Below are 12269 nucleotides of genomic sequence, written 5' to 3' on the forward strand. Positions count from 1 at the left end.
CATTCTCGGGTCACCCCCTTCATCAGCAGGGTTTGGAAAACCCCAAAACATCCACAAAAGCGTAGAGGCCACAAATACAGGCTGGGGGGTTGGGAGGGAGGGGGTGATTTTAAACCCCATCAAAATAAAATTATATTTATTTGGGGTGGGATTGAAGTTTTAACTGCACAGGGGTCCCAGTTTAAGTTTCCCTCCGAGCAGTGCTAAAATTTATGATGATTTTAAGGCCAAGCTCAAGAATGGAAAGGTTTTACTGAAAAATCAGCAGAGGACGGAGGTGGGGGAGAGATGCCCAGCTAAAATTTGCTATTTTGCTCACAAGCTGCTCACAGGACATTTCCAACCCCTCCAAAGGCTGAGTTTTCCCAGGAAAAGGATGGCAAGAGAGGGATGAACCTTCCCTCTGCTCGCCATGAGCATGGGTGCTGGGATCCAGGGCTGATCCAGGGGTTTTTCCCTGTTTTCCAGAGGCAGGGAGGGATCACGGCAATCCCTTGGCTCCATCCTGACCCCCCAGAATCCCAAACCATGGAATAATTTTCCCTTTTTCCCTCCAGCCATGGAGCAGAGCCCATCTCCGTGTGCCAGGCCTTGGCTGGGTGCTTCTATTCCCTCTGCTCTCCCAAATTCCACTTTTCCAGGGATATTTCTTGTCCACAGGGGTGGGCCCTGTGCCAGCTTTCCCCTCACACCAAGGAATGGGGAGATAATTTCATCTCCTTCCAGGGGATAAGCAGAAAAGTGGGATTTTCTTCTGGGATTCCTAGAAATCCTCTGGGATTTCTGAATCCTTCCCTAGGGATCCATCCTCATCTGGCCTGGCTGCATCCAAGCAGGATTAAATGTTTTATTTGGCATCATCTCCCAGAAATCTGATTACAAGGCTGCCTTTAACTCTCTAATGGTTATTTGGTTGTGTTTTTTGGTTTTTTTTTTTTTTTTTTGGTATCAGGAATTAAACCAGGAACATCCCTGATAGGCTGGAGAATCCCAAGTCATGAACATCCCAGAGGGTTTGAAGGTTTTTAAGGCTTTGGGCCAGAAACTGAGGGCTCAAAGCTTTGCAGACCCTTCAGTGTGGGTGGAATTAGGGAGAGCAGTGGGAGATGCTCCAGCCCTGGCAGTGGGACACTGGAAGGGCTCTGATTCCCAGTGTGGCAGATCCCTTTCCTCTCCTGCCCTGGGATGCAGGGAGAGCTCTCACCTTTTAAAAAGAAGGGCCTGACACCCCCTGCTCATCCTGCTGAAAGCTAAATTCCCAAATTTTCCCCCTGCACAGCCCCGCAGTTCCCAGGGATGCACACCCAGGATGAAATTGCCTTTCCTTGGCTTTTCCCCCCTCTTTTCCAGGCAGGAGCTTGGAAAGCCAGGAACAATGAGGCTGGAGAAAGGAAACCCAGTGGAGTGGTGGGAGGAGGAGCAAATCCATGGATTAATGGCACCGAAACAACTCCGTGCAAACTCCATTTCCCATTTATTGAAAGCAATCACAGTTAAAAGGTCAAATCCATCAGCAAACGGGAGCTTTGGATCATCCAGAGGGACACACAGAGGAAATCCAACAAAAACCCCAAGGATCAAACAGAAAGGGACAGCTCCAGTTTATTCCAACCTGTTCCCTTTGGTGCTGGGACTGAAGGTGGATCCTGGACATCCCAGCCCCTCTTCCAGAGGGACAGGAGGCAGCCAGGTGACCCAGCCCCTCTTCCAGAGGGACAGGAGGCAGCCAGGTGACCCAGCCCCACTTCCAGAGGGACAGGAGGCAGCCAGGTGACCCAGCCCCACTTCCAGAGGGACAGGAGGCAGCCAGGTGACCCAGCCCCACTTCCAGAGGGACAGGAGGCAGCCAGGTGACCCAGCCCCTCTTCCAGAGGGACAGGAGGCAGCCAGGTGACCCAGTTATTCCCACAGGAAGGTTCAGGGAAGCCCTTTGTGCTGGAGATTGGAGCGAGGGGGAGCTGGGATTTGCAGCATCCTTCCAAGCCTGGCAATTCCTTCCTCCCTGGAGGCACAGGGAGGGATGGGCAGGATTCACTGCTCAGCCTGGATCAATCCTCAACGCTCAGGAAGAGCCATTCCACCAGAAATGCTTGGGGGAACCAGGAGAAGAGGCAGGAAGCTCCGTGCATGGCTCTCCAAGTGGGATAATGAATTCATCCTGAGGGATTCATCCTGGAATGCTGGCTCGGCTCCTGCTCTTCCTGTAGGTGAAGGGTGACCAGGATGAGCCTGGCCTGGCTCTTCAGGGAGCTCTGGATCACTGGAAGCAGCAGCTGAAATCCAGCAATCCCTTGGGAAGGCAGGACAGCTCCACATGGAATTGCATCCAGGCAGGGACAGTGAGGAGCCCACACCTTGCCTGTCACAGAGGACTCAAATCCTCCTTTCCTGGTGTTTGTTCCCACAGAAAACCCCGGAACATTGGACGCAGCACATTGGAGCAGTGCCCCTCTGAGATACATTGAGGGAAAAAAATGACATTTCCCTCTTGCACAGATCCCAAGAAAATTCATCTTTATTTGCCTGGACTCTCTCCACCCATCCAAACCAATTCCCTGCAGCATTCCCGAGGAGCAGCGGGATGTGGGAGACCTGTGATCCCCTGGCTGATCACAGTCCTAATGCCTTCCCAAAAAAGGGTGGAACTCCAGACTCCATCAGGAGCTTACTCTGTATCAATGCCTCAGTGCTCAGGGAGAATTCCCAACCTCCGACAGAACAGAGAGGATCAAAAATCCCAATTTCTTTCCTTGGAGAAAGCAGCCCAGCGTCATCCAAAGCCCCTTCCAAGAGGAAAACCCAGCCAGGATCTGGGAGCACCCACCCATATTTGTGCTTGGAAACCATCGCCAGCAGCTTGGAGGGAAGGGGGAGATACAAAATCAGAGGAAATCAACACCAAACCAGATCCCAAAAAACCTATGTACAGATGCGGTCCCGGGCTGAGGCGTGTCCTGCTGCCACTCCCGCAGGGCGGGGCTCTGATGTCTCCTCCTGGGAATGCAGCCCTGCCCTATCCCAGCCCCACATCCAGGGACATCATCACCACAAAGCCCAGGATGGAGGTCCACGATGCCAGCTTCCCGTTGCCACTGCGGGGACAGGGGGTGGAAGGGGTTAGCTGCACCGTTTAATTAGTGCTTTGTCTTCGTTTTCTTCTGCCTGCACTCAGGGTCAGGAGATGAATTTCTCGTGTTGGGGCTTGGTTGTTCATTAAATCTTTTCTAAAGTACAGAGAGTTCTGCAACATTTCTAGCTACCAGCTGAAAGTGAGTAAAATGGAGCTGAACCTAGCTGGTTACAAGGTCTCTTACACAGTTTAAAAGAGAAATAACACCTGTATTATTTATACTTTTGACCCAACAGCCAAACCCCTGTGGCCCCCAGTGCAGCACTGACTGTCCAACCAAAAACTGCTACCTGAAATCCTGAAGGAGAAGGAGCACAAAAGGAGAAAGAGACAATGCCCTAGAACCTTCATCTTGTCCCATATCCATTACTGCATTCCAAAACCCCAAATTCCAAACCCTTCACCGTGTGAAATCACACACTTCTGAACGACACACCCGTGACTTTTAACCCCATCGCTCAAATTTTGGAATCTTTCTCCTCAGGTCAAAAGCTGTGTTCTCCAGGGGTCAGTGTTAGAAAGAACAGAGAGTTCCAAACTCCCAGGGTTCCAACAAGAGGGGAGAGGGAAAGCTGGGAGGAGGGAAATCCCAATCCTGCTGCTCCTGTCCCATCCAGGGAAGGGAAGGGAAGGGAAGGGAAGGGAAGGGAAGGGAAGGGAAGGGAAGGGAAGGGAAGGGAAGGGAAGGGAAGGGAAGGGAAGGGAAGGGAAGGGAAGGGAAGGGAAGGGAAGGGAAGGGAAGGGAAGGGAAGGGAAGGGAAGGGAAGGGAAGGGAAGGGAAGGGAAGGGAAGGGAAGGGAAGGGAAGGGAAGGGAAGGGAAGGGAAGGGAAGGGAAGGGAAGGGAAGGGAAGGGAAGGGAAGGGAAGGGAAGGGAAGGGAAGGGAAGGGAAGGGAAGGGAAATTCCATAGGTGGTCATTCAGGTGGAATGGGGAGGGACCACAGCAATCCCTTGGCTGCATCCTGACCCCCCCAGCATCCCAAAACCCATCTCCAGGCAGGAGATAACTTTCCCTCTCTCTCCAGTTTGCTCCCTGGAGGATTCCCAGCCCTCTCCACCCAGCCCATCTCCACATTCCAGGCTTGGCCGGGTGTTTTATTCCCTCTGCTCCCAAACTCCCCCTTTTCCACAGACATTTCTTGTTCCCAGGACTAAGTGGGAGGTACCCACAGGTGAGGAGGGGTCTCACCTGGTCTGTGCCTCGGGAATGATGTCATCCATCACCACATAGACCATGGCTCCAGCAGCAAATCCCAGCGCGTAGGGCAGGAGCGGCTCCGCCACCACCACGGCAAAGGCACCCAAAATTCCAGCCAGGGGCTCCACCATCCCACTCAGCTGCCCATACCTGCCACAGAAACGGCCAAAAAATCCCCAGAGACCCACAGCAGGGCTGGCACAGCCATCCCAAAGGGATAAGGGGGCCCCATCCCCACCGTGCCCCCAATCCCAGTGCCCAGGAGGGGTTGGACACCGGCCATGGCCAGCCCGGGCACCTGGATTTGACCTAACCCTGCTGAATTCTCCAGGTAGGGTCTAATACCTGTCCCCAACAGCTCTGGGGGATCTGGGGATCCAGCTCTCCCAGGCAGAGGAAACATTTCCCAAAGAGGACACTGGGCCACAGCCTCAAGCAGGACAAAGCCCCGCTCTTCCCACTGCTTTTCTTTCCCTCTGGGATTGTTCCCAACTCTCTGGACCATGGGAACTCCCTTCCCAGCAGCAGCAATCCTGGTGCAAGTCCCAGCACTTAAGGAGGTGGGTGGGAGGAAAGGAAAACAAAACTTTGGAGCAGTTTGGGATGTTCCCCCCTGCCCTCCATCCATCACCGGGAGCAGGAATGCAGCTCCTGCTCCCAGGGTTTGTGCCCTGGGCTCTTGCACCTCTGTGAAAAGGGGAAAAAATACAAGTGGGGTTGAAATCCAGCCTGAAGGGGAAGAAAAATGGAGTGACATAAAAATTTAATAATAATAATAATAATAATAATAATAATAATAATAATAATAATAATAATATTGGCAGTGCAGGATCTGGGAGCTCAGCACAGGCACTGAAATGGGATGTGGTGATTGTTGGGATCAGGGATTGTTGGGATTTTTGGGATCAGGGATTGTTGGGATTTTTGGGATCGTTGAGATCAGGGACTCATCCTCAGGATGGGATGATGGTTGGGATCATGGATCCATCCCTGGGATGTAGTGGTTGTTTAGATCAGGGATTGCTGGAATCAGGGATTCATCCCTGGGATATGGTGATTGTTTGGATCAGGGATCTACCCCTTGGGATGATTTTTGGGATCAGGGATCTACCCCTTGGGATGATTTTTGGGATCAGGGATCTACCCCTTGGGATTCAGGGCTCAGCCCTGAGCTCGGAGGGTGCAGAAGGAGCTGCAAAGCTGCAGCACTCCCAGCACCAGCTCCCCGTGATTCCAGAGGGAACACAGCACATCCAGAGCAGCCCATGCCAAGGGTGGATATCCCAGGATGGATCAGGGAGGGGATCAGTGGCCAGGAGATGCTGGAGAAGGGCTCATTCCCCTGGGTTTCCCTGGGAGCAGAGGGCAGAGCTCACCAGAAAGCTTTCCACGTGGAAAATCCAGCGCCACGCAGAGGCAGGCTGACAGCCAGCCCCTCTGGGAAGTTCTGGATCCCAATCCCAATGGCTAAATTCCTAAAAAAAAAAAGCACAAATATATATGTTTATTTCTGTCAGGGGCAAAGCTCAGCCCAGGATAGGGAAAAAGGGACACGGTCAAGGATTCAATGGAAGTGCTTCCAGCCCCGAGGCTCAGATTTAACAGGATCCCAGCAAATTCCATCCCCCAACAGCTCCACAGCTTCCATCAGCTCCAGCACGGAGTGACAGGGACCAGATGGAGGAGATTTGTCCTGGGACAAAGGCTCCTGAAGGGATTCCAGCCCCAGGATTCCCGGGAGCTGCAGCATTCCCAGAGCTCAGCATCTGGAGCAGCCCAGCTTGGAGTGAGGGCTGAGGTTTCTCCCTCCTGGGCTCTCCCTCTTTCCCCCACTCTTGCATCCCACGGAAAGGGAAACCTGGGAATTTTCCAGGGTCAAAATCAGCGGAGGGGAGAGCGGGGCTGTGCGTCAGTCACGGAATCCCAGAGCCATGGAATGGTTTGGGTGGGAAAGGATTTCAAAACTCATCCCATCGCACCCCTGCCATGGCAGGGACACCTCCCACTGTCCCAGGCTGCTCCAAATCCCAAAATCCCAACGTCCATCCTGGCCTTGGGCACTGCCAGGGATCCAGGGCAGCCACAGCTGCTCTGGGGATTCTATCCCAGGGCCTCCACATCTCCCAGGGAAGGATTTTGTCCTCCCAGGGAAGGATTCCTTCCTTGAGAAGCTCCTGTTGGGTCCCTGCTGGAGCTGTTCCAGCTCCGCAGGAGTTGGGGATTTCTGGGGAACGTTTCAGGCACCAAACAGGGCTCACGGTTGCGGTGTGGGCTCCACACACATCCCTGTTCCACACCTGGAGCGTTTCTCCATCCTGGGCTGTGCTGGGGGGGCATCAAGAGTGGGACCACCCTGGGGGGGCTCCAGCAGTGAGGGGTCAGGCTCTGAGGGATCTCCAGAGGGATCCCAGAGCCTCTCCCACGCTCAGTTCCTCCTCTGCCAACAACTCCCAGCTCCCTTTTTTTCACCCCCTCGTTTCCTGTGAGTAAAATAAGCCCGGTGAGAAAAACCTCTCAAGGTTGTTTAAACTTCTCCCAGGGTTTACAGAAGAGGGGAGGGGAAGGGGGAGAGGCTCTGGGTTTCCCTGAGCAGGACAGGCCATTACAATCACAAACATTATTCCAGGCAGAGAGAGGGAGGACGGAGGGGGAAAACCATCCCTGCTGGAAAACACTGGAGCTGCTGTCTGAGCCGGGGTTGTTTTTTTTTTGGTTTTTTTTCCTTGTTTTTTTTTTTGTTTGTTTTTGTTGTTGTTGTTGTTGTTGTTGTTGTTGTTGTTGTTTTTCCCTCCTTCCTCAGCTCAGCACAAAGCAGCTATTGCTGCTCCTGGCCACAACAAATTAACAGGAGGGAGCTGTGAATGCAGGGGTCTGTGTGGGAAGGGTGGGGAGCCCCCCATCGGATCCCACCGGGAATGGGGACCCCCACGCTGAGCCCCGAGGGGCAGGAGGGAGGGATGGAACTGGGGGGAGATCCAGGGGAAATCCATCAGGGATTTGTCCCTGTGCTCTTCCTCCTCTCCTTCCCACACACCCCACAGGACAATCCATCCCTGCTCCCCAAAACCAGCAACAAATCCAGGACAATCCATCCCTGCTCCCCAAAACCAGGAATAACCCCAGGACAATCCATCCCTGCTCCCCAAAACCAGGAATAACCCCAGGACAATCCATCCCTGCTCCCCAAAACCAGGAATAACCCCAGGATAACCCATCTGGCCTCCACAAAACCACGACAATCCATCTGTGCTCCAAATAAACCCAGTCCCAAGGGATATTCCACTCCCAAGGGACATTCCTGCCCCAAGGGATATTCTGATCCCAAGGGATATTCTGATCCCAAGGGATATTCCGATCCCACGGGATGTTCCAGCCCAGTCCTAAGGGATATTCCAGGCCAATCCCAAGGGATATTCCAGGCCAATCTCAAGGGATATTCTGATCCCATGGAATATTCCAGGCCAATCCCAAGGGATATTCCAGGCCAATCTCAAGGGATATTCCGATCCCAAGGGATGTTCCTGCCCAGTCCCAAGGGATATTCCGATCCCATGGGATATTCCAGGCCAATCCCAAGGGATATTCCAGGCCAATCTCAAGGGATATTCCGATCCCAAGGGATGTTCCTGCCCAGTCCCAAGGGATATTCCGATCCCACGGGACATTTCCTCCCAGTCCCTTGGGATGTGCTGTCCCTCCTGTCCCCGCACAGGGCACAGCTCGCACCTCCCCGCAGCTCCCGGGCGAGAGGGAGGCGATCAAAGCCTCATTGTGTCCCGGGGGAACAAAGGCGCCTTTTGACGGAAATAGGTGGGGATTCTTGGAAGGCTTCCCCCGAGTGCAAGGGAATAACACGGGGACGTGTTATTAAAACACGGGCACGGGGACACGGGGGGCACGGGGGACACGGGGGACACCGGGGACACGGGGGACACGGGCACGAGCCAGAGGGAGAATCCGTGGGGTGGAAGGTTTGTTTTGGGGGCTCTCAAGAGAAGAGATGAAAGGTGGGACGAGCGGAGCTGGTGGGATCAGATCCCATCCCGTGGGGTTTTCTGGAGGTCCCTGGAGGTGTCCAAGGAGGTGACACCCAGTGCTCCAGGCCGGTGACAAGGTGGGGGGGATCAGGCACAGCTTGGATTTGGTGATCTTTGACCTTTTCCTGGGATTCTGCCGATGGGACACCTGTGTCCGGCTCGTCCTACGAACCTGAGCCGGTCCAAGGGAAAGCCACACCTGGGGACGCTGCGTCCCACAGATGGTGGCTCGGAAATGTCACCTGGGTGCCTCCTCCACGAAGCACCAATGGATGTGTCACCTTTCCCAGCTGTGCCTCAATTCCTGTGAGTAAAACGGGGCTGATGTGGCACAGCCACATCCTCCAGCACCGTCCCAGCAGAACCCCGGGGTGAGCGAGCCCTGCCCTCGGCTCACCCTGGCACGCAGCAAAGCCCAATTTGCAGGAAGAAAAAAAAATTAAAAAAAATAATAATTATTAAAAAAAATCACTCCGTGCCCTCCTAGCCCAGTTCCCCCAGGAAAAGGTTCTGTGTCCCCCGGGAACATCCCAGGGCTGGACCTCCAACCCCCCTCTGCTGCCAACCGCTCCGGCACCACGCTGGGAGCCTCCAAGTTCACTTGCAATAAAAAAATAAATAAAATAAATAAATAAATAAATAAAAAAATAAAAAAAAAAAATTGGCATCTCTGCATATTTGCAAGGTCAAGGCACAGAAAGCCTTCTATAAACCTAAAGCCTTGTTTTCAAGGGCCTATTCTTTGAGGGGGTGATTATGAAAGCAGGCTACACATCCTAAACAAGCCCCTTTTCACTGGGGCTCTCAGCTCCCCGCAGAGGAGAACGTGCACAGCAGCGCTGCCACAGCGCGGGGCTGTCGTGGGGCCGCCTCAAAGGCTCCTTTGTTCAGGCTGTGCTGGGATTGCCCCGGGATTGCCCCACAGCTGTGCTGGGATTGCCCCACGGCTGTGCTGGGATTGCCCCATGGCTGTGCTGGGATTGCCCCATGGCTGTGTTGGGATTACCCCATGGCTGTGCTGGGATTACCCCATGGCTGTGCTGGGATTACCCCATAGCTGTCCCAGGATTACCCCATAGCTGTCCCAGGATTACCCCACGGCTGTGCTGGGATTACCCCATGGCTGTGTTGGGATTGCCCTATGGCTGTGCTGGGATTACCCTATGGCTGTGCTGGGATTACCCCACAGCTGTGCTGGGATTACCCCATGGCTGTGCTGGGATTACCCTATGGCTGTGCTGGGATTACCCCATAGCTGTCCCAGGATTACCCCATAGCTGTGCTGGGATTACCCCATGGCTGTGCTGGGATTACCCTATGGCTGTGCTGGGATTACCCCATAGCTGTCCCAGGATTACCCCATAGCTGTGCTGGGATTACCCCATAGCAGTGCTGGGATTACCCCACGGCTGTGCTGGGATTACCCCATAGCTGTGCTGGGATTACCCCATAGCTGTGCTGGGATTACCCTATGGCTGTGCTGGGATTACCCCATGGCTGTGCTGGGATTACCCCATGGCTGTGCTGGGATTACCCCATGGCTGTGCTGGGATTACCCTATGGCTGTGCTGGGATTACCCCATGGCTGTGCTGGGATTACCCCATGGCTGTCCCAGGATTACCCCATGGCTGTGCTGGGATTACCCCATGGCTGTGCTGGGATTACCCCATGGCTGTGCTGGGATTACCCTATGGCTGTGCTGGGATTGCCCCATGGCTGTGCTGGGATTGCCCCACGGCTGTGCTGGGATTGCCCCACGGCTGTGCTGGGATTGCCCCATGGCTGTGCTGGGATTGCCCCACAGCTGTCCCGGGATTACCCCATGGCTGTGCTGGGATTACCCCATGGCTGTGCTGGGATTGCCCCACGGCTGTGCTGGGATTGCCCCACAGCTGTCCCGGGATTACCCCATGGCTGTGCTGGGATTACCCCATAGCAGTGCTGGGATTACCCCACGGCTGTGCTGGGATTACCCCATAGCTGTGCTGGGATTACCCCATAGCTGTGCTGGGATTGCCCCACGGCTGTGCTGGGATTACCCCATGGCTGTGCTGGGATTACCCTATGGCTGTGCTGGGATTACCCTATGGCTGTGCTGGGATTGCCCCATGGCTGTGCTGGGATTACCCTATGGCTGTGCTGGGATTACCCCATAGCTGTGCTGGGATTGCCCCACGGCTGTGCTGGGATTACCCCATGGCTGTGCTGGGATTACCCTATGGCTGTGCTGGGATTACCCCATGGCTGTGTTGGGATTGCCCCACAGCTGTCCCGGGATTACCCCACAGCTGTCCCGGGATTACCCCATTGTTGTCCCGGGATTACCCCATATCTGTGCTGGGATTACCCCACGGCTGTGCTGGGATTACCCCATATCTGTGCTGGGATTACCCCACGGCTGTGCTGGGATTACCCCATAGCTGTGCTGGGATTACCCCATGGCTGTGTTGGGATTGCCCCACAGCTGTCCCGGGATTACCCCATTGTTGTCCCGGGATTACCCCATAGCTGTGCTGGGATTACCCCACGGCTGTGCTGGGATTATATATTTTTATATTTACATCTATTTGTATGTTTGTATATACTTTGTTATTTATATATACTTTTCTATTTTTACATACTTTTCTATTGATATCTATTTTATATTTACATATACTTTTATACTTATATGTACTTTTCTATTTATATATTTTATATATAAATATATATTTCTGTGTTTATTTTTATATTTTATATATTTTTATATTCTATACACTTTAAATACATATTCACATATGTAATATATTTCTACTTTTCTACATTTAATATATTTTTCTATCTTTTTCTATTTCAATACATTTTTCTAGTTTTCTCTTTCTATTTCTCTACATTTTTCTATTTTTCTATCTTTTTCTATTCTTTTTCTAGCTTTCTCTATTTCTCTACATTTTTCTATTTTTCTATCTTTTTCTATTTCTCTACATTTTTCTATTTTTCTATCTTTTTCTATCCTTCTCTATTTCTCAATATTTTTCTATTTTTCTATGTTTCTCTATTTCTCTACATTTTTCTATTTTTCTATTTCTCTACATTTTTCTATTTTTCTATCTTTTTCTATCTTTCTCTATTCCTCTACATTTTTCTATTTTTCTATTTCTCTACATTTTTCTATTTCTCTACATTTTTCCATTTTTCTATTTCTCTACATTTTTCCATTTTTCTATCTTTTTCTACTTCTCTACATTTTTCTATTTCTCTACATTTTTCTATTTCTCTACATTTTTCTATTTTTCTCTTTTTCTACTTCTCTACATTTTTCTATTTCTCTACATTTTTCTATTTTTCTATTTCTCTACATTTTTCCATTTTTCTATCTTTTTCTATCTTTCTCTCTTTCTCTACATTTTTCTATTTTTCTATCTTTTTCTATCCTTTTTCTATCTTTCTCTATTCCTCTACATTTTTCTATTTTTCTATTTCTCTACATTTTTCCATTTTTCTATCCTTTTTCTATCTCTCTCTCTTTCTCTACATTTTTCTATTTTTCTATCTTTTTCTATTTCTACACTTTTTATATATTCATATCTTTTGAATATTTTTACATATTTTATATTTCTATCTATTTTTCTCTTTTATATATCTTTTTACATTTTTAACATCTTTTTCTATTTTGTATCTCTTTTTACATCTAAAATACACTTCTCTCTTTTTTTTCCACACTCTGCCCTGCACTGGGACACAACTCTGAACTCCACAGCGAGTGTTCCAAGTTCTGCTCCCAGCTCAGGCACACAAAACAATCCTTTTCCAGCCCCACAACCGAGGACAGCGCTGCAGCTTCAGCCCAAAAAGTGCAAAGAGCAGAGAATTGAGGAGAGAATCTGGGAGGAGGGGACTGCAGAGCCTGGAGCTGGGCTTGGACAA

General features: G+C 51.2%; 1 protein-coding gene across 1 annotated transcript in view; it reads right to left on the reverse strand.

Annotated features, from left to right (window-relative positions):
• Nucleotides 1-1451: 1451 nt before the first annotated feature.
• Nucleotides 1452-12269, reverse strand: part of SLC39A11 (solute carrier family 39 member 11) — a 74878-nt gene continuing 64060 nt past the window's right edge. The window contains exons 8-10 of the mRNA XM_062506105.1: nt 5705-5803; nt 4320-4478; nt 1452-3092 (exon numbers count right to left, since the gene is read on the reverse strand). Of these exons, the coding sequence (XP_062362089.1) occupies nt 3014-3092; nt 4320-4478; nt 5705-5803 (337 nt within the window). The 3' untranslated portion in view covers nt 1452-3013. The remainder of the gene's footprint in view (nt 3093-4319; nt 4479-5704; nt 5804-12269) is intronic.

Source organism: Cinclus cinclus, chromosome 20, assembly GCF_963662255.1.
Source record: "Cinclus cinclus chromosome 20, bCinCin1.1, whole genome shotgun sequence".
NCBI lineage: Eukaryota > Metazoa > Chordata > Aves > Passeriformes > Cinclidae > Cinclus > Cinclus cinclus.